At 45.5% G+C, this 22,091-nt stretch overlaps 1 protein-coding gene across 1 annotated transcript in view; it reads left to right on the top strand.

Annotated features, from left to right (window-relative positions):
* SLC35F2 (solute carrier family 35 member F2) overlaps positions 1-21,882 on the top strand; it is a 56,848-nt gene extending 34,966 nt beyond the window's left edge. Inside the window, exons 3-9 of the mRNA XM_058690370.1 lie at positions 2,842-3,017; positions 7,013-7,140; positions 11,651-11,810; positions 13,126-13,282; positions 14,500-14,552; positions 15,653-15,807; positions 20,883-21,882. Coding sequence (XP_058546353.1) covers positions 2,842-3,017; positions 7,013-7,140; positions 11,651-11,810; positions 13,126-13,282; positions 14,500-14,552; positions 15,653-15,807; positions 20,883-21,068 — 1,015 coding nt within the window. The 3' untranslated portion in view covers positions 21,069-21,882. The remainder of the gene's footprint in view (positions 1-2,841; positions 3,018-7,012; positions 7,141-11,650; positions 11,811-13,125; positions 13,283-14,499; positions 14,553-15,652; positions 15,808-20,882) is intronic.
* The last annotated feature ends 209 nt before the right edge of the window (positions 21,883-22,091 follow it).

The following is a 22,091-nucleotide window of genomic DNA, read 5'->3' as shown; positions in this document are numbered from 1 at the left end:
TGCTTGGTACATTTACTTGCTCATGTTCTGTTCACTCTGCCCCCTGGAATCTGACGGTAGGCATTACCACGAGGAAAAGCTTTCTCTCAAAGGTGTAAGCAACTTCCAGCTTGCCAATCCAGCTGTGTGTCTCTTTAACTATGATGCTGCTTCTTCTCTCTGTAGTTTTTGATACTATGGTATTGATGATCTCTTCCTCTTAAAAATGTTTTCCACTCTTCACTTCTGTATCGTGGTACTCTTTTTTAAAAATTTTGTTTGTTTGTTTTTTATTTAGAGGGCACGTGAGCAGGGGAGGGGCAGAGAGGGAGAGAGAGAGAGAATCTAAGCAGGCTTTGCAGTGTCCAGACACAGGGCTCGATCCCACGACTGTGAGATGATGACCTGAGCCCAAATCAAGAGTCAGATGCTTAACCCCCTGAGCCACCTCGGGACCCCTCACAGTACTCTTACAATTTCTAGTCTTTCTCTGATCTTGCAGTTCATCTATTTCGGCACATATGATTCTATCTTTATCCACTGACGTGTGTTCAACAAATATTTATCGGGTGACAGTGAAGTGCCAGGCACTGGATGTGTAGTGGAGAACAAAACAGATTATGGTCTAACTTTCTGAAGTCCAGAGTTTAAACTTGGTGTTTGTTATCTATTACTGTTTAACAAATTACCACAAACTTAGTGACTTAAAATAATACACTTACTGTCACAGTTTTTGTGGATCAGGCATCTGGGCGTGGCTTACCTCTGCCCTGTGTTCCGGGGTCTCTCACGAGCCTGCAGTCAGAGTGTCGGCCGGGGCCGGGGACCCCCCTGCAGCCTCCAGCGGGGAGGGGTCCGCTTCCAGGCTCATGTTCATGTTGGCGGGATTCCTTTCATGGCAGACCAGTGGACAGATGGCCTCTGTGCCCCAGCACCCTCAGCTCCTTGCCACATGGGTCTGTGTATGTGGCACCTCGTTTCATCGGAGCTAGTGAGGAGGAGGGGCAAAAGAGTTGACTTGCAAGGTGGGAGTTGTGACCTCGTGGAATATGTTGGTGGGAATGATATCCCATTACTTTTACTGTGTTCTAACGGTTAGAAGCAAGTCACAGATCCTACCCACGCTCAAGACGAGATTCCATGGGGCAAAACTGCCAGGAAGCAGAGACTCACTAGGGGCCTTCTTAAGAGTCCCCCTGTCACAAACCTGTTACTGTTTTTCCCTCGGATGGTACAGCCACCTCCATGTCTACTGCTTTTCCAGGGAACTCACTCCCCTTCCCTTGCCCACACCTGCTTCTCATCCCGTATTCCCTGACCTGGTCAGCCGCCTTGTATGTGTCCAGTCATCTACTCTGGAAAGGAAACCCCGAGATCATTTTCAGTGCTTCCTCTGGAGGTTTAACGGGCCCCTGGGTTCTGTATGTTCTCCCCCTGGGGCGCCTTTCATGTCATTCTGTACTTTCCATCGACACTGACCTGGCTTTAGTTGGTTGTTACGATGCCTCTTTTTTTTTTAAATACCAAAAGGCAGAGACCTGGTCTTATTTTGTGGATCCAAAGTGCCAGCCTCGAGAGCAGTGATTCCGAGTCTTGGCTGCACCCTGGAATCACTCAGGGAGCTTGGAATGTCACCAGTGCCTGGGACCCACTGTCAGACGTGATGGCACAGCGGGTCCCAGGTGCAGCTGGATGCTGGCATTTTAAAAATCTCTGTGGGGGGCTCCTGAGTGGCTCAGTTGGTTGGGTGACTGACTTCAGCTCAGGTCATGATCTCGCGGTTCGTGAGTTCGAGCCCCGCGTCGGGCTCCGTGCTGACAGCTCGGAGCCTGGAGCCTGCTTCGGATTCTGTGTCTCCCTCTCTCTCAGCCCCTTCCATGCTTGCTCTCTGTCTCTCAAAAATAATAAACATTGAAAAAAAAATTTTTTAAATCTCTGTGATTCAAGTGTGCAGGCAACAGTGAAAGCCTTAGTTGAAGAAGTCAAGTCTCTGGGAGAATGAAAGGAGGAAAAAATGGTAAACATTTAATGAATAGGAAGAATTTAAAACTGGAGTTAAAGTTGCATTAAAAAAATCACACACCCTTCAGATAGAATGTGACACAGCAAAGTAATCAAAATGATCTCTAAAATGATCAGTGAAGGGGTGCCTGGGCGGCTCAGCAGGTTAAGTATCCGACTTCAGCTCAGGTTATCATCTCACAGTTCACAAGTTCGAGCCCCACGTCAGGCTCGGTGCTGACAGCTCCGAGCCTGGAGCCTGCTTCGGATGCTGTGTGTGTGTCTCTCTCTGCCCCTCTCCTGTTTGTGCTTTGTTTCTGTCTAAAAAACAAACAAACAAAAAACATTAAAATGATCAGTGAAGTTTGGGAATATGTACCTTTGTGGGAATGAGAAATGTGGGAAATCAGAAATGTCAAAGAGTGAAAGATGTAGTTTGTTAAAATACAACGCTTTATTATTTAAAAAAATTTTTTTTAATGTTTATTTATTTTTGAGAGAGAGAGAAAGAGCACAAGCAGGAGAGGGGTGGAGAGAGCGAGGGAGACACAGAATCCAAAACAGGCTCCAGGCTCTGAGCTGTCAGCACAGAGCCTGATACGGGGCTCGAACCCACGGACCGTGAGATCATGACCTGAGCTGAAGTCGGGCGCTCAACAGACTGAGCCACCCAGGTGCCCCTAAAATACAACACTTTGGGTTTTGTGTTCATGAAGTAAGCCAAAAAGTGAAATAAAGAACCACCTGGAATAATTCACATTTTTCTTTGTGTTTAGTATGTGTGTGTGTGTGTGTGCGGGTACGCGCACATAAGGTGTAATTTACTTGCAAGTTATTCTGAGTTTCTCCTTTATTTTCCAGGAACGTCTTGAAGACAGTTGCATTGGGTCAGATGTTGTCCTTGTGTATATGCGGGACGGCCATTACCAGCCAGTACCTGGCAGAAATATACAGAGTCAACACGCCCATGCTTCAGAGCTTTATCAACTATTGCCTGCTGCTTCTGTTCTATACGGTGATGCTGGCATTCCAGTCAGGTCGGTACAACGTGAGAGTGGCCTTTGCAGCCAGTTATCTTTATAAAAATGTTGGGCTTCTCATTACTTAAGAAATAAAATGCGAGGTAAAACCAAGAACAGGAAGCTATTTTTCATCCAAGTTATTAGAAAAGGAGGGCACCTCTGAATGGTATGCAAATTAACAATTGGAGATTTATGTATAACTCTGTGAAATTGCTAAGAACAGGGAGCACCAGACAGTACCAGTAGAAGTTGTCAAGGAATTTGAAAAAGTGCTGGGACATCTGACTGGCTCAGTTGGTAAAGCATGGGACTCTTGATCTCGGGGTTGTGAGTTTGAGCCTCACGTTGGAGGTAGAGATTACTTAAAAAAAAAAAGAATAAAATTGGAAAAGCGGAAGCTCCATTAAGAGTCAGGTTTTATTTTTTCCCCTGTGGTTGATACATTTAAGAGACGATATTAAAAACCCTTAAAAAGAGCCTCACTCTCCAAAATACACATTTCCAGCCAAGTGGAGAATGTTAGAGGGAGCACGGATTGTGTGTAGATCAAGTCTATGTTGTGAGAAAAACAAAGGAATTGGCAAGGAGTTAACATCTTTTTTTGTTTTAATGTTTGTTTATTTTGAGAGAGAGAGAGTAGAGCAGGGGAGGGGCAGAGAGAGGGAGAGAGAGAGAATCCCCTCCTGACAGACAGCCTGATGTAGGGCTTGATCTCATGAGCCATGAGATCATGACCTGAGCCAAAATCAGGAGTCAGACACTTAACCTCCTGAGCCACTCAGGTGCCCCCCCCCCTTTTTTAAAAATATTTATTTTTTAATAATATTAAAAAAGAGACAGCACAAGTGGGGAGGGGCAGAGAGAGAGGGAGAGGGAGAGAAGGAATTAACATCCTTATTACTGGCTGGTTAAGTTGTTTTATTTTTTTTTTAATGTTTTTTTCAACGTTTTTTATTTATTTTTGGGACAGAGAGAGACATAGCATGAACGGGGGAGGGGCAGAGAGAGAGGGAGACACAGAATCGGAAACAGGCTCCAGGCTCCGAGCCATCAGCCCAGAGCCTGACGCGGGGCTCAAACTCACGGACCGCGAGATCGTGACCTGGCTGAAGTCGGACGCTTAACCGACTGCGCCACCCAGGCGCCCCTAATGTTTATTTTTGAGAGAGAGATAAAGTGCAAGGGGGAGGAGTAGTGAGAGGGAGACACAGAATCCAAAGCAGGCTCTCAGCTGTCAGCGCAGAGCCCAGTGCAGGGCTCGAATCGATGAACCACGAGATCATGACCTGAGCTGAAGTCGGACACTTAACCAACTGGACCACCCAGGTGCCCTTGGTTAAGTTGTTTTAGAGTCGTTATAGATTTATGATTTCTAGCTGCTATGCAAAAAATGGGAAAGGTTCTGACTGACCTCTTGTGCCGGATATCATTTGAATTGTTTGCCTCATTTTGTTACATTTTATGTCACTAAGTCCTCCCAAGGAAGCAAAGTGAGTATTACCGTGATCCCTACTTTGCAGATGAGGAAACAGAGTCACACAGCCCACCATAGCTGGTTGTGAGTCATACAGGTAGTGACTGGTGGAGCCGGGTTCCGAGCCAGGCAGCCTGCCCATGAGCCCATGCTGTGCACGAGGGGCTGTTAGTCATAACAGACGTCCTTCTGTCCTTCCCGTAAGAGGAGAGCGTGAGGGGTGTCTGGGTGGCTCAGTTGGTTAAGCGTCTTAGTCATGATCGGCTCAGGTCACGATCTCTCAGTTTTGTGGGTTCGAGCCCTGCATCATGCTCTGTGCTGACAGTGTGGATGGAGCCTGCTTGGGATTCTCTCTCTCTCCCTCTCGCTATGCCCTTCCCGACTTGTGCTGTGTCTGTCTCTCTGAAAATAAATAAGTAAACCTAAAAAACAAAAAGAGATTGAATCCAGGAATGTGAAAACGAGGGGTAACCCAGACTGACCAAGAGGGGGCTGTCCTTCCATCTTTGGCATTTGAAGCCACATCGTGAAATCACTGGTGTTTGCTAATCCTCTTGTAATATGAACCTTAATAGGTCAGTGGTATTCCTGTGTTGGGATAGGTGACTTATTTTTGAAAGAAAATGGAAGCCAGTGTGGGGGGGGGGGGAAACATTTCAAGGGGAGAGCACCAGGTTTGGCAAGAATGTTAGGAGTTGGAAACAGAATTGGACACGTGGTTACTAGGACTCCACTCCTCTGTGAGCTGTTCTGAACTCTTTTTTTTTTTTTTTTTTTTAATTTTTTTTTTTTCAACGTTTTTTATTTATTTTTGGGACAGAGAGAGACATAGCATGAACGGGGGAGGGGCAGAGAGAGAGGGAGACACAGAATCGGAAACAGGCTCCAGGCTCCGAGCCATCAGCCCAGAGCCTGACGCGGGGCTCGAACTCACGGACCGCAAGATCGTGACCTGGCTGAAGTCGGACGCTTAACCAACTGCGCCACCCAGGCGCCCCTGTTCTGAACTCTTGAAGGAAGTTAGCATGATTCATAAATATGTCAGTGAGGTCCCCCAAGGGGTGATGGCAGGGACCTTCCAAGCCATGTCGTGTTGAGTGGGACTGACTTTTTGATTTCCGGATGTTCCTGCGAATTGGACTTCGGTGATAATTCTTTGGTTATGATTCTCACTTATAGATTATCTTATCGTAAAGCCTTCTCCTGTATGTGCTAAGTATGTATCTCCTGCCTACTAGATTCTCCAAAGAAGTGAATTGCAGTTAACTTAAATAAGTAGAATTTGGGCAATAAAAAAAGGTGTTTCTTCAATGATGTAAGTCTTTTTTCCAGACTTATCACTGACTTAATTTTCTCTTGAAAGCACATCTCTTCCAAAAGAATGACCAAGTGCAGAGATTAAATGACCAAATGGATTTATAAGAAAACATATCATTTCTAGGATAATCTGTAGCTTATCAGCAATGGCAGCATCCAAGCCCATATCTGGATGTTATATTTATGTGACAGTAGGAAAGGAAATTTAACCACTTTTCTCCTACTTACTTTCTCTCTGGTGTTTTCTTTGAACACTTGTCTATGATGACACCTTAGGCTGGGTCTCCTAACAGAAAAAAATCTAACTGCCTCTGCTGAGTTACTGTAGGCATTTAGGTTATGAATAATGGAAATTAGGAAGCACCACATTCGTAATACATAATGAACATTTGCTTCGACTCTTTAATATCTACATTGAACACGCATAGTAATATTTTCTTTCCTTTTCTTTTTCTTTTTTTTTTAATTTTTTTTTTTTTAACATTTATTTTCGAGACAGAGAGAGACAGAGCATGAACAGGGGAGGGTCAGAGAGAGGGAGACACAGAATCCGAAACAGGCTCCAGGCTCTGAGCTGTCAGCACAGAGCCCGACGCGGGGCTCGAACTCATGGACTGCGAGATCACGACCTGAGCCGAAGTCGGCCGCCCAACCGACTGAGCCACCCAGGCGCCCCTTTTCTTTTCTTTTTCTAATGTTTATTCATTTCTGAGAGAGAGAAAGAGAGGGAGCACAAGCCGGGGAGGAGCAGAGACAGAGAGAGGGAGACACAGAATCTGAAGCAGGCTCTGGGCCCTGAGCTGTCAGCACAGAACCCGACGTGGGGCTCGAACTCATGAACCAGGAAATCATGATCTGAGCCGAAGTTGGAAGCTTAATTGACTGAGCCATCCAGGCGGCCCTCTTTTCTTTCTTTAAAAAAGTATTATTTATTTATTTTGAGAGACCGAGAGAAACAGAGCACACACACAGGGGAGGGGCAGAGAGAGAGAGGGAGACTGAGACTCCCAAGCAGACTCCACACTGTCAGTGCAGACGGGAGACTGAGACCCCTAGCAGGGGTCAGTGCAGACCCCACTGTGGGGCTCGAACTCGTGAACCACCAGATCATGACCTGAGCTGAAGTCGAGAGCCGGACGCTTGACCGACTGAGCCACCCAGGCATCCCCATGGTATCGCTTTCAAGCAACATGTGCCAACCCAGATTTCTTTCCACCAGGTAGTGATAACCTTCTGCACATCTTGAAGAGAAAATGGTGGAAGTACGTCCTGCTTGGACTAGCGGACGTGGAAGCCAATTACCTGATTGTCAGAGCGTACCAGTATACGACTCTAACCAGTGTCCAGGTAAGAGGCAGTCTCTGACCGGCTTGGAGTTTTCAGTTCAAGGAAAGAAGCTGAAGCCATGTTTGCTAGGCCAACTTTATTGAAAACCTGTTCCCTTGCAGGAAATCTAAACACGGGTGGATGCTATCTGTTTTTCAGGGGAGCATATATGCTAATGAGTAAGATCTCCTGGAATCAGTGAAAACGTATACAAGTTAATCAGTTCCCAACCTGCCAGTGCTGCTCCCCAGTAGAACAGTTGATGCCAAAGGAAGCAGAAATATTTAGTTGGCAATTGATGCTGTGATGTTGACAAGAGTTGTTTTAAGTTTGTTTGAACACGGCCCATAAAGTGAGTATACTTTTGTGTGCCACAGCAAACTGGGAGGTTTGCTAGTAAAGTAGATATTCAAGACAAAGGGGCCATTGGACTTGTTGGAAGGAACCTCGTAGACACATGGGGTAGAGACTCAGCGTCCTGCGTGGCCAAAGGCAAAAGCGAGCTCCTTATTCCTTTTTTAGGTTGACTCTTGATGGATTGAAAGAAGTGTGTTCCTGCAGAGCAGTACTTTTTCACTTGGTGGGGTTGAGGAAGACTGATTCAGTTGTCTTAATGTTAGCAGACTTACAGGCTGCGTGATGGCACCGACTCACTAGTGGGAACAACAACACAGTTTATAAAGGGAGACTCCGGGGTCAGGTTTACGCTTCACAGTTTAATAGGTTTGTAACTTTTTTTTTTGAGAGAGAGAGAGAGAGAGAGTGCATGCAAGTGGGGGAAGGGCAGAGGTATATATATATATATATATATATATATATATATAGAGAGAGAGAGAGAGAGAGAGAGAGAGAGAGAGAAAGAGGGAGAGAGTCAGTACCAAGTGGCTTCCACGCCCATTGCAGAACCTGATGTGGGGCTTGATGCCATGACTGTGAAATCACGACCTGAGCCAGATGCTCAACTGACTTAGTCATCCAGGTGCCCCTAGATTTATAACTTTCTGATGCATCAGTTTTCTCACTATTTAAAATACAGAGATTTTTTTTTTTTAATGTTTATTTTTGAGAGAGAGAGAGACACACACAGAGCGTGAGTGGGGGAGTGGCAGAGAGAGGGAGACACAGAATGCGAAGCAGCCTCCAGGTTCTGAGCTGTCAGCGCAGAGCCCGACGTGGGGCTCGAACCCACCAACTGTGAGATCATGACCTGAGTCCAAGTCGGAAGCTTAGCTGACTGAGCCACCCATTTGCCCCTAAAATACAGAGATGTGTTTATTTCGTCTTCACATTTTAGGACCATGGAAAAAATTGAACTGAAATTGGACTTATTTCACTTGGAAGACAAAAGGATTGGTGAAAATTTGGTATTTTTCCCATGTGAATATACATTAATTTTTTTTTTTTTTAACGTTTATTTGTTTTTGAGACAGAGAGAGACAGAGCATGAACGGGGGAGGGACAGAGAGAGAGGGAGACACAGAATCGGAAGCAGGCTCCAGGCTCTGAGCCATCAGCCCAGAGCCCAATGCGGGGCTCGAACTCACGGACCGTGAGATCGTGACCTGAGCTGAAGTCGGAGGCTTAACCGACTGAGCCACCCAGGCGCCCCAAATGCTGAATGCATCTTATTAAGTGTTTTCTGTTCTGTAACATTGTACTAATTGTGCTAAGGATTGTCTTCAGCAGACTTTTTGGCTTTTGACTGGCTTGGGGAAATATGGGTTAAGACGGATACCACAGGAGGCACGTAAAAAACCCAGGATTTCATAACAATTAAGACCAGGAGTTACTGAAAGAATGAAATTCATCATGAATAGGATTATGTGTGCTTTCAGCTATGGGTAATGAGGGTATGAGAGTGTGGAAGATGGCATTTTTCTAGTCCCGTTTATCCTTATAATTTCAGGCACAATTTAATTACTTGATTAGAGCTCCCAGAAACTTTGATCTCTTGACGACTGACGATGACAAGTTTTGAAATGGTACAAGGTCTAAACACAGCTAAGTGGAACTCTTACAGTTGGGTCTTTTTGACTGAAGTTCATGTCCTTTACCACTGAAAAGAATTTCTTTCACTTCTAGCCTCTTAGGAAAATGTAAGCATTTGGTTGTCAAAAGGTGTTTGCTTTTCGGTGCTCGCAAGGAGTGCAGTACGAGAAGGGCATGTGACCGCTACAGCTCCCAGCTCCGCGGAGGGTGCGTGTCGCTGGGATCCTTCCAGCCAAGTCTCTGCTTGAGTAAATCTGTGGCCTGGGTGAAAGGGAGTTTGGGCCACATGGTCTCTGAACCTCCTCCCTAAGGATTCCTTCAAAGATTCTGTAATTACGGGGGTGCCTGGGTGGCTCTGTCAGTTAAGTGTCTGACTTTGGCTCAGGTCATGATCTCCCAGTTCGTGAACTCGAGCCCCACCACAAGCTCTGTACTGACAGCTGGGAGCCTGGAGCCTGCTTCAGATTCTGTGTCTCCCTCTCTCTCTGCCCTCCCCTGCTTGTGCTCTGTCTCTCTCTCTCTCTCAAAAATAAACATTAAAAAAAATTTAAAAAGATTCTGTAATTATGACCAGTAATGTAGTAATTACCAGTAATGTAATATGGTGCTCATGACGTGGCCATTGACACCCCATGGGCTAGTTTGGTACTCGTGCTTCCTCTCACTTTACAGCCACCTCTGCTGGTTCCCCACCCTCAGCCAGCTTCTCCTGCATTGTGCAGCTCTATTCTTTCTAGAACACAGTGCTTTTTGAAGCCCCCATCCTCCATTCTCTAAGGTCTGATTCAATCTCATGTTCTCCTCTGTGCTCCGTCTTTAATAAGGTATTTCTAATAAAATCTAACTCATTTTTGTACCTCTGCTTCCCCCAGCGTCTTACTTATAGTGCCTTGTCTACTGTGGCTGTCCAATAATTTTTAAAGATTAAATTAAATAGGGAGGCTCTTGGGACTGAAAGTAGCAAAGAGAAGATTTCCATCACCAAGAGTACATTGTGAAAAGGAGAATCGATGTAGTTAGAAGGCCATATGTGCTAGGTATCAGATGAGAAGTCATGGGACGTTATGGTAAGAAGGGACCCGTGAGATCATCTGGGTCTGCTCTCTTCCTCTCATATTTTGACGCAGAGGGGGACCGGCTGGGGAGCACGCGGCTGGTCAGTGGCTGTACCCCATGGGCAGCTCCCTTATATGGCCGCCAAAAATTGTTAAAAAATAGAGCCAATATGAGTTTGATTTGAAGACACGATTCCAGGATAGGGAGTTTCCTGTGAGAGTTTTTGAGAGTGACCTTTTGTACTCTTTGTTGAAGGAATTCTAGTGTAGACTTTGTTAAGTCATCATGGCTGGATTCTGCTGGTGTCTTCTGGGACGGGCTATTACCATGTGCATCGCTTAATGATTTGTTGTTCCGGCAGGCTCAGTAAAGCACTTAGGGGATTAGCGTTCTGCAGCTGGAATAAATAACAAGGCGCAGTGCCCATTCCCATGTCGGCGCGTCCGCCTCCAGTAACGACATTGCAGTGAAAGGCAATCACTAAACAGCGGTGGACAGCATGAAACAGGCTGCTGGAGATTTAGGGGCCTGCCTTGTCCCAAACCAGAGAGCTACAGAGCGAATCAGCGACAAGGTTAAAAACAAAACAAAACAAAAAACAGAGTGAGCAATAAAACAGTTTCAGGAGTATTATTAGCGTATGGCATGTATTTTATCCTTGAATGCACTCTGCAAAATCTGTGACCTCGAGAATCGAGTGAATAAAATGCCCCATTTTTTCTTTATCTTGCCACCGATTTTGGATTTGCTGGGATCTTGCCACTGTTCACTCCCCTGCCTTTCCGCCCGGCAGTATCAGAGGCGTGGCAAGTGTTTAGGAGTAGATGATGGAGATGAGCGAGAGGATTTGCCAGGAGCAGGTGTTGCCCCACGTGGTGGGGCCGCACACTTGCTCAGGGCGCTGGTGTCTCGGGGCCTTCTGACAATCCCTGCTACTTCTCTGCAGCTCTTGGCCCAAAGGCACTGAAGTATCTGGTTGTGTGATGACTTATTCCACCTGCGTCTGGCTTTCTGTGTGCCCCTGAGGGCCGTGTCTCACACCTTCGTCTCCAGCTTCTCTTGTAGCGTCTCCCACCTGGGAGGGGCGAAAGTATTTGTTGCCTCGGGTGGAGGGTGCACGAGGGCCCACAGCTCTGCCTCCTGGACTTACGGGTAAACACAGGCGGGAGTGTCGAGGTAGCACCGGCTGCTGGGAGGAATTCCTGGGGGCAGCAACCGGTTCTCCCGCTTCTGACTGTGGGATTTGGGGCAGCTCACGTGACCTCTCTGCGCCTTGGTTTTCCTGCTCTGTGAAATGGGAAATGCATTTTCAGTCTCCTAGAATCGTGAAGGTTAGATGAGCTAACCCGGGTACTGGGGAGTCCAGGCAATGGGGTAAATCCGTGAAATGCACACGAAATGTACACAGCTGGTAGTAGTTAGGTGCTGACTCCATCGTTTAGCTGAGGAGAGATGGTTTGAGTTGTTTGTTTCTCTTTCCATGCAGCTTTTGGACTGCTTTGGGATTCCTGTGTTGATGGCGCTCTCGTGGTTTGTTCTTTATGCAAGATACAGAGTGATCCACTTGATTGCTGTAGCTGTCTGTCTGCTGGGCGTGGGGACGATGGTCGGTGCTGACATACTCGCAGGGAGAGAAGACAATTCAGGTGAGGCTGTGCTACTTTGTTTCTGGTTCCGTCCCAGAAAAAAATTTTGCTTGTATTTTTGCTTTTTTTAAAAAATTTTTTTAATTTATTTATTTTGAGAGAGAGAATGGGAGTAGGGGGCAGGGGCAGAGGGAGAGGAGAGAGAAACCCACGCAGGCCCCATGCTCCATGAGGAGCCCAACGCGGGGCTCGATCCCACAGCCCTGGGATCATGACCTGAGCCAAAACCAAGAGCCGGACTCTAAACTGAGCCACCCAGGCGCCTCGTGTTTTTGCTTTTATATTGCAAAGATATATGGTAAAAGACAGAAAACGTGTCTTGGTTATAAACTGTCTTTTAAGTTTTTTATTTTGAGATCTATTTGCTTCTGCTGTTGTAACCACTTCCACAAAGCAGCTTTTTTTTTTTTAATGTTATTTATTTTTGAGAGAGAGAGAGAGTGAGCGAGTGAGCACGAGCAGGGTAGGGGCAGAGAGAGGGGGAGACACAGAATCTGAAGCAGGCTCCAGGCTCTGAGCTGTCAGCAGAGAGCCTGACGTGGGGCTCGAACCCATAAACTTGAGATCATGACCTGAGCCAAGTCGGACACTTAACCGACTGAGCCACCCAGGTGCCCCTGCAAAGCAGTTTTTTATGTTCTTACCTGTGCACGGTGCTCGTGCCTTTTTGTCACAATAAATAGTTTTGTTTCGTCTCATGAGAGAGACAGTTGTTGATATATTTACAATTAATCTTTGAGCCCATACACTGAGATTAGTTTACTGGAAAAGCTACTGTAGATTGTTGGGTTTTTTTATCAAAAGGAAGTTTCATGTCCACTGGATGACTGACCTCTTTTTCAGTGGCTCCATGGATGAGAACATGTGGACGTGGACATGCTTTGGGCCAAAGTTCAGGCAATTGATGGTATAAAATCTAAATACGGTGTCGAATTCACCCAACCTCCGAGTGACTTTATTGTGCCCTTTGAGAGAAAATAACCTTGACTGGGTAGCTTCCTTCCCTGTAGTTTTCAGTTAATCCCCTGCCATAAATTCCATCAATTTCCCTGTCATAGAATCATTTCCTGAGGCCTTACGTTATGGCTCCATTTTCTGATCTTATAGTCTCCTGAGGGGTTGAACTGTGAGAAAAATCACGGCAGAATTGTGCCAGAAATTGAGAAGAAGGGTCCTTAAACTTTTAGAAATCAGGGTTTGTCCTTCCATAAAGGCTTACTTAAACGAACGTGAACCAGATAAACTGCTGGAAGCGAGCAAGCGAGGGTCCCCTATATTGACACTGTGTTGTGTTTTGTGCCTTGTCTTCCTGCAGGTAGTGACGTGCTGATTGGTGACATCTTGGTCCTTCTTGGAGCTTCTCTCTATGCTGTTTCTAATGTGTGTGAAGAGTATATCGTGAAGAAGCTGAGCAGGCAGGAGTTTTTGGGAATGGTGGGCCTATTTGGAACCATTATCAGCGGCATACAGCTGTAAGATTTCCCTTAAAAACCAAAGAAGTAGGGGCGCCTGGGTGGCTCAGTCAGTTGAGCGTCCGACTTCGGCCCAGGTCATGATCTCACGCTTCGTGAGTTTGAGCCTCGCGTCAGGTTCTGTGCTGACAGCTTGGAGCCTGGAGCCTGCTTCGGATTCTGTGTCTCCCTCTCTCTCTGTCCCTCCCCAGCTCATGTTCCCCCTCTGTCTCTGTCAAAAATAAACTAAAACAAAACAAAACAAAACAAAAAACCAAAGAAGCACATTTATCATACATGATCACTCCAGCTACTACTGTTCATTGTTGATTTGGCCCAGATTCCGATTTGAAATCGGTGACTTGCTAACTATCTATGAGGAGACTCTTTTGTTTTTTTGTTTATTTTTATGAGTTTTGAAAGAGAGAGAGCAGGTAGGGAGGGACAGAGAAAGTGGGGGGGAGAGAGAGAGAATCCTAAGCAGGCTCTGCACTGTCAGCGCAGAGGCCAATGTGGGGCTTGAACTCAAGACTGTGAGATCATGACCTGAGCCAAAACCAAGAGCTGGATGCTTAACCAACTGAGCCACCCAGCACCCCTAGAAGATTCTAGAAATGGCAAAAAATATGCCTAATTTTCTTTCTTTTTTTTAGATGTTTTTAATTATTTTTGAGACAGAGACAGAGCATGAGCAAAGGAGGGGCAGAGAGTGGGGGAGACACAGTATCTAAAGCAGGCTCCAGGCTCTGAGCTGTCAGCACAGAGCCCGACGTGGGGCTTGAACTCACACACTGCGAGATCATGACCTGAGCCGAAGTCGGACGCTTAACCGACTGAGCCACCCAGGCGCCCCTATGCCTCATTTTCTTACGTGTGCATGATGCTTGGGATTTCTGCTTACGGTGTGGTTGGGGCATTACCAAGAAAGACTGTTTTTTCAATGATTTCCAGAAACTATTATCTCCCTATTCAAATGGAAGACACACTGTCATGTTTTCCTTCTATAGCTGACCACTATTTGAAAACTGCTTCTACAGGCATAAAACATGTTTATGGGCCCCTTTGATTTTATTCTATGTCATTTTTATTAAACATACTTACCAAAATTTAAAAATCAATGTAATCCTCAAAAAAGAATCAACATAATTCTTCACCTTAGCTGATGTATAGCAACTAAAATGCTTATAAACAAGTGAAAATGAGTAAGATCTCACTGTGACCTCTTGTTTTAATCTTAGATCGATCGTTGAATGTAAGGATATTGCCAGCATTCAGTGGGACTGGAAAATCGGTATGTTCATAAATGTTCATCCTTTTTTTGGTCAGTATCCTTTTCCTCTAAGTGACAAAAACACGCATCAAGAAATAAATACCTTCATTTACATAATATTTAGTCATTTTTGTAAAATCACAGAGTAATTCAGTACACAGAGGGCTCCAGTGGTCTACAGGGAGCTTTCCGTGAGAACTTGTAAATGAACCTTCCACAGGAGTTAATTCTTAACCTTAACCTTCAGGAATAGCTTTGCTGTCCTAGGAATTCAGAGCAAGACTGACCTTCGGTCACACTCCTTGTCAATTAGATCTGTATCACGAGTCCTCAAAGCTCTTGTGAAGGTTGTCTGCTTGATGTAATTTGTGAAACATTAACCCGAATCATCTGATGGCGCGTAATTACCCACCACCTTCCATTGCTTCTCTCTGGTATTCCTGGGCATCTGCACTAATCAATAATGTAGAAGAAAACAGTGGTGAAACAGGAAAGACTCCAACCTTATTTAATGATGGGTGGAAAGAAGTTATAAGCAGTACGTAAAATGCTGTGTTCATTTGCCGGGCTTGGATAATTTAGTTCAGTTAAATAACTTCGATTGCCAGGGTGTGAGTGGGTGTGTGTGGGTGTGTGTCGGGTATGGGGGTGAGATTGAAGAGGCGGTTGCAAAGCTAAATAGTGAGCACCCACACTCTGTCCAATAGAGGATGGTTATACTGTGCTTTCTGGGAACACTGAATTTAATGAGATGAACAAAAGATAATGGGTGTTTCTTCTTGATCGTTATTCTGCTTTTATTGACCTTTTATCACAAGATCTCTCTGCCTGGGGCGGCTGGAGCTGTTGAACCAGTCCCACTGTGAGCAAGTTTCTGTGCCCTTCCCCCTCTAACACCCTGTTGGAGTTTTGAAGTCCTTCCTCTATGTCATGTCTTATTATTATATTTTTCCTGAGAGCTTTCTATGCCTCATTGGCAATGCTGAGTGTTAACAAGAGACTTTGTAGATAGTATGTTAAACAGTTAGGGAATTTTATACGGCAGCCAAGCCTTCAGAGTGTCTTTGACTTCTGATTTCTTCCTGTGATATTCGATATTCCACTTTTGTGTCCCCCCACAGCCCTGCTGTTTGTGGCGTTTGCCCTCTGTATGTTTTGCCTGTACAGCTTTATGCCGCTGGTGATTCAGGTCACTAGTGCCACTTCTGTGAACTTGGGCATCCTGACAGCCGACCTCTACAGTCTTTTCTTTGGACTCTTTCTGTTTGGCTATAAGGTAAGCAAATAGGAACACTTGTTTGGTCTAAAAGAAGTAACGGGTTTCTTTAATATTTTAGATCCAAAATTAAACCTCATTTTTGGGGCAAGAATTCACTGACAGGGGCGCCTGGGTGGCTCAGTCGGTTAAGTGTCCAACTTCGGCTCAGGTCATGATCTCACCATTTATGAGTTTGAGCCCCGCGTCAGGCTCTGTGCTGACAGCTCAGGGCCTGGAACCTGCTTCCGATTCTGTGTCTCCCTCTCTCTCTGCCCCTCTCCTGCTTGTGCTCGGTCTGTTTCTCTCGCAAAAAGTGAATCAACATAAAAAAAAAAGAATTTCACTGGAAAGTCCCCCTGCGCTCCAGGCAAGTAGCATCTTATTAGTATTATAAGAAGACTTTTGATGTTACAGACTTCTGAAAGGGTCTTGGGTCCCCTCGAAGGTCTTGGGAGCTTGAGAACTGCTGCATCAGAAACCCGTCTTTCTTTAGTTGTACCTTCAGTAGATGCCTGTTGACAAGCTTGCCATCACAGCAAGCGATCTGAACAAATAGTTAGAATGTTGGCTGTTGCTTGATAATTTTAGTTTCATTTGGGAACAACAACTACAGTCCTTTGTCCTTGTAGAATTTTGTATCCAGGCAGAAATTGCTTGGCACAGATTTACACTATTCCCAGGAATTGGCTGTGAACTCACAAAGCCTAGTTCCGTGCGTTCTCAGAAATTTCTGCTTAAAGAAGCATAAACCATTTTTGCCCTGCAAGGTTACATGTAATAGGAGCTAGCTGTTATCTTTACAAACTTGCTGGTTAAGGTATTCCTGAACTAAAACTGAAAGGGTATTTATAGCTTCTTGGTAGCATCATTAAAAAATAACATGTCAAAATGCATCGGAGAAGTGATCTAACAAGCCTAGATTTTTTTTTTTTTTTTTAATGAGAACAATTGCTAAGGGCTACCAAGTAGGCCTTCAAAGTGAGTGAGTTGTTGGGGAGGGAGGCAAGAAAGTTTGATGCTGTGCTTGCATTTCACATAGCTACCACTAGGAGGTGATGGTGTTTCTGTTTTGCAGTTAAACTTAGCAGTTGGCAGGTTATGTGTTACATACAACTTCACTCACCTGTACTTTTTTCTTTTTAGTAAGTAAAATTTTTTTTTTTTTTAATTTTTTTTTTCCAACGTTTTTTATTTATTTTTGGGACAGAGAGAGACAGAGCATGAACGGGGGAGGGGCAGAGAGAGAGGGAGACACAGAATCGGAAACAGGCTCCAGGCTCCGAGCCATCAGCCCAGAGCCTGACGCGGGGCTCGAACTCACGGACCGTGAGATCGTGACCTGGCTGAAGTCGGACGCTTAACCGACTGTGCCACCCAGGCGCCCCAAGTAAGTAAAATTTTCTAAGTAAAATAATACCCAAGTGGGAAGGAAGAAGTAAGGTTAAAGAAATAAAAGCTTTGAAGTGAAAATACACCTGGCACTACTTATTATAAGCTCCCTTCATGCAGATATTTCCTCTTTCACTGCTCTTAACTTTATATGAAAAAGCCATTTTTTTGACCACATACCTTTAAATTGTTATTCTCAAAATTGGAGCATGCAGACTTTAAAATTCCTTCCCAGTTCTTTTGCTGTATGTTTCTTGTCCCTGCATGTCTAGCAGCTCACTCTTAGATCAGACTTGGTTGTTTAGGTCAAAGGCTGTTTTGAGGCTTGTAGAGCAAAGAGCAGATCTGCTGTGATCTTCAGAGTAAATTACAGAGGTGGAAAACCATTCAGAACTTAAAGAAGATACCTAGTGTTGTAGAACCGGTTTTTAAAGACAGGATTATAAGCCCAATATACTACCACTTTTTTACAATTGTAGTATCTGAAATAATGTTGGCTCTGATTTTTTATTAAAAAATTTATTTAATGTTTATTTTTGAGAGAGGGCAGCAGAGAGAGACAGAACATGAGTGGGGGAGGGGCAGAGAGAGAGGGAGACACAGAATAGCAAGCAGGCTCCAGGCTCTCAGCTGTCAGCACAGAGCTCGACACGGGGCCCAGACCCACAAACCATGAGATCACGATCTGAGCTGAGGTTGTATGCTTAACCAGCTGAGCCCCAGGCGCCCCACTTTGGCTCTGATTTTTTAAAAAATCAGAGAGTTGAAAAAGTTTAAAAATTTTGCCTCCTCTGGAATTGATCTTGAGTAAATACTTACCGACCAGAGGAGCTACAAGAAACTTCCTGCATAGATCCAGATACAAAGGGTAGAATTCAAAGTAAGAAAAAAGGTGAAGGTAAGAGCCTCTAATTCAGGAAACCCCATTTCCTCAGAGTCTCTCCCCTCTAAGAGAAGTGTCTCCATTTGATCACCTGCTTCTTAAAAGGAAAAGTTACTTTTTCTTCTAAACATTTAAAACCACCAAACTAAAGAGGATGTGTTTTGACCAAGTTATGTAGATTTACCCACAAGTAACAGTGAACATTTTATAGACGAACGTAAGTACTGGCTTTATAACACTGACTTTAAACGTTTAGGGTACTCTAAATAGCTTTAACTTTCCCTAATATACTCTGAATATTTTCTCCCCAACAAATATTTATTAAATACCAGCTGTGTGTTGAGGATCGTGCTGAGTATTGGATCCCAGAACTAAAGCCAGGTTCTGCTGTTCAGCTTGACATCAACACTGACTTTGCATCATTGTCATTGACTTTGAAGGCTTCCGCACTTTGCGGAGGGCTGTGGCTCTTCCATTCCTTAAAGAGTTCTAAAGGCTCAAGGGGAAGAAGTAATCGAGAGCCTTTAAAAAATTAACGTGTGGAAACCAATGGTGACTGGCAGAAGCCCACTGCTGGAGGTGAGCAGCAATGCTCTTAACGCTCATTTCACACCCCTGGTTAGTTCCTCCTTCCCCCTTTGGGAGTGTATCTAGATTCTTTCTCCTCATCTCCTTTCCCAACCTGTTGTGTTTTCTGATTGTTTTTGTTTGTCACCCCCTTATTAGAACTCTTTTTAGACATTAGAACTCTTTGGGGTACACTATGAAATCTCAGCTAGTTTAAAAATATTTATTGGCTTGAGCAAATAGCACACCCCATTCTTAACTTTAAAATCAGGTTAGCAGGACCATTCATAAGTTGAGTTCGCTTGTTGCAAGGGAAAAAAATGGTCCTAGGCACTTAATTACACATAAATCGTGCTGCCTAGTTTCCCTAAGTTTTACTGCACCATCCTTGGTCAGTCTTTAGCTTTTCTCTTTCTGTGTTTTATCTTTGGTGCTGTTAAAAACAATGTTAATTTCCTTAATACTTGACGTTTTGTATGGATCCTCAACTCCAATAAGAGTGAATATACAGAGTGCATATTTATTTAAACTTTGGGGGTATGTCAGGCCATTTTTGGTAAGAATACACAGTGAATTAGTGTTGTGTCTTCACTGCATTTTGCTCTGGGTAGTTGTTTTCCTAAACAGAGAGGGGCAGGTTGGAGAAAGCCACCAGGAACTCCATGTCTCGGTGGTGTGTCTGTCAGAACGGGTTCTTGCTGTAATCAGTCCTTCTGGGAGCAGAGAGGGTAGGGGATTCCTCCTGTAGGGGCTCCCTTCCCTGTGCTTGTCCACCTGCACTTTACAGCAGTGACTTCTTTGGGTTGGAGGTGTTGCTGAGAAATGGTCTTTCGAGCTCTAAAAATCTGAATCTGCTCAGTCCACCATAAATTTGATTATGTAACACTTGCCTGCAGGGACAAGATAATTTATTATATTTTAACAAAGTGGATTTTATTTCATTTTTTAAAGTTTATTTTTATTTATTTTTGAGAGAGAGATAAAGGATGAACAGGGGTGGGGCAGAGAGCAAGGGAGACACAGAATCGGAAGCAGGCTCCAGGCTCTGAGCTATTAATACAAAGCCTGATGTGGGGCTTGAACCCATAAACCATGAGGTCGCGACCTGAGCCGAAATCAAGAGTCAGACGCTTAACTGACTGAGCCACCCAGGTGCCCCCAAAATGGATTTCACCACATTCTCACACATGAAGGGTTGTTGAGAACTTGTCACATCTGTACATCCACATTGTATCTTAGGTCCTATCTTCCTCTGTTTCACATCAGTATTATAAATTGTGCTTATGGTCTGAAATTGACTCTCTCATGGTGTCCAGGCTGACTTTCGATTCTCTCCACTGAGTGGGACTGGTTGCAAGGTGGGAGTACAGCTGGGCTATCACAGAGCAAGGCAAAATTTCCATTCTCTAGAGATCCAAGGGTCCCCTTGGCTGAGGCGCCAGCTGCTGTGGCCAGAGTGTCGCGGCCGGCGCGACAAACACCGAGGTCAGGGTCCTGAGGGTAGGGGAATGCAAGAAAAAAAGAGAGAAGAGAAAGTTTGGGAACAGGAGGGTCCCCTGGGCTGATGGCCCAAGTGATGGCTTTATTGTTGCTGTACACAATCTTTTATAACCAGACTCTTATGGGTTAGGTCATTCTAAGAATAAACAGGTTTCACATAATTGCTGCCCACCAAAACATTTAGTTCTGTGTTTCTTGTGCATTTTCTAGACAGGTCACAAGACCTTGTTGATAAGATCGCTAGGAAAACACAATTCCCATGTTTGTTTCTATCTGACTCGGGGTAGAAAAAGGGAGGTAGCATTACTGCCAACACCTGCAGACCACAGGCTTCAGGAATTAACTTTCTCAGCCTTGACAAGGCTTTCGTATGCCCTTGAAAGTGGGGGAATGGGAGGGGAACCACCGGGTTGGCTTGAGTCAACAGGGAACGTTGCTCGACCCGGTCTCAGCCTGGCGCCGGGGCCCGGCCTCCCACATGAATGGGAGGGGGGACCACCGGGTTGGCTTGAGTCAACGGGGAACATTGCTCGACCCGGTCTCAGCCTGGCACCGGGGCCCGGCCCCCCACACCAGAGTGCGTACGATCACCGGCATCTGTACTGGAGGGTTTGGGGCATGAGCGAGTGTCTCCTTAGGCAACTTTCAGGAAAAAAGGATTGTGAGAGGGTCACCCTGAAAGCACAGTTGGCAAAGGGCGGCAGCCATCGTGTGTTTGTCAGAGACCACGACCCGTAGCCCGTTCTCCTCCTAGTTTTCGGGGCTCTACCTCCTGTCCTTCACCGTCATCATGGTGGGGTTCGTCCTCTACTGCTCCACCCCCACGCGCACAGCCGAGCCAGCAGAGAGCAGCGTGCCGCCCATCACCAGCATCGGAATCGACAACCTAGGACTGAAGCTCGAGGAGAACCTGCAGGAGACCTCCTCGGCCGCCTTGTAGCTGGACAAGAAGGGGCGCACACGCCTGAGGCTTCCTGGGAAGCCGGGAGCCGTCGCCAGGGGCAAGCAGAGCCTGCTGAGCACCGAGGGGACACTTGGAAAATTGGTAGGTGGGGAGTGAGCCCCGTAGCATTGGACTGGATCCAGTGGTTAAATTTTACAAAGGAATACAAAATAATGTATCAAAAGTAGAAATATGAAAATAGAACAGAAGACAGGGTGGCTGGGATCGTGTCTCTGTTTGAGAACCAATACCTGTTAGTGTCAGGGAGACAAGCTGTGTCCCCGTACTGGGGTCTCGGAGGCACAGGTGGGAGAGCATTGCGGGGAGACAACCAGGCACGATCCAGCCTCAGGACAGGGCCTGAAAGTGGGCTGTCCAGCTGGGCTGGGCAGTCAGAAGTTGGGGGGAGTCGGTGTGGTTTGGGGTCGGTTTCCACAGTTAGAGGCTTCTGGGTTTTGTCTCGCTGAGACAGTCGTTGTCCACAAGCCTTGTGGCCTTTATACCACAGTGAGGTCTGGTCATTGCATATGGCGGCATGGGTGGGGTAGCCCTTGAGAAATCCTGAGATACAAGTGTGAGTATCGTAGATGTAGGAAAGAAGGGTCCATACAGTAGACTGAGGAACCCTCTCTCCGTTGTTCAAAGAGGGTGCCACACTATTTCTCACCAAGTGTTTGTAACGTGCCATGAGACATCAACTATCACTATGCCACTTTACAAAAACTGTGTATGTAAACTTTTTTCTAATGTAATAAAGAAATTGAGGGTAAACGTTCATGTTATTAAAAGATTTTGATGTCATGGAAATACATTCACTGTGTGGTTTCTTTGATTAACCAGTTCCCCTTCTGGATTTTAAATGACTTTATTAGGGGCGGCTGGGTGGCTCAGTCTGTTGAGCGTCCGACTTCGGCTCGGGTCATGATCTCACTGTCAGTGGGTTTGAGCCCCGCGTCGGTCTCTGTGCTGACAGCTCAGAGCCTGGAGCCTGCTTCGGATTCTGTCTCCCCCTCTCTCTGC

Source organism: Neofelis nebulosa, chromosome 10 (genome assembly GCF_028018385.1).
Source record: "Neofelis nebulosa isolate mNeoNeb1 chromosome 10, mNeoNeb1.pri, whole genome shotgun sequence".
Lineage (NCBI taxonomy): Eukaryota > Metazoa > Chordata > Mammalia > Carnivora > Felidae > Neofelis > Neofelis nebulosa.
This window is presented reverse-complemented; position numbering and strand designations above follow the sequence as displayed.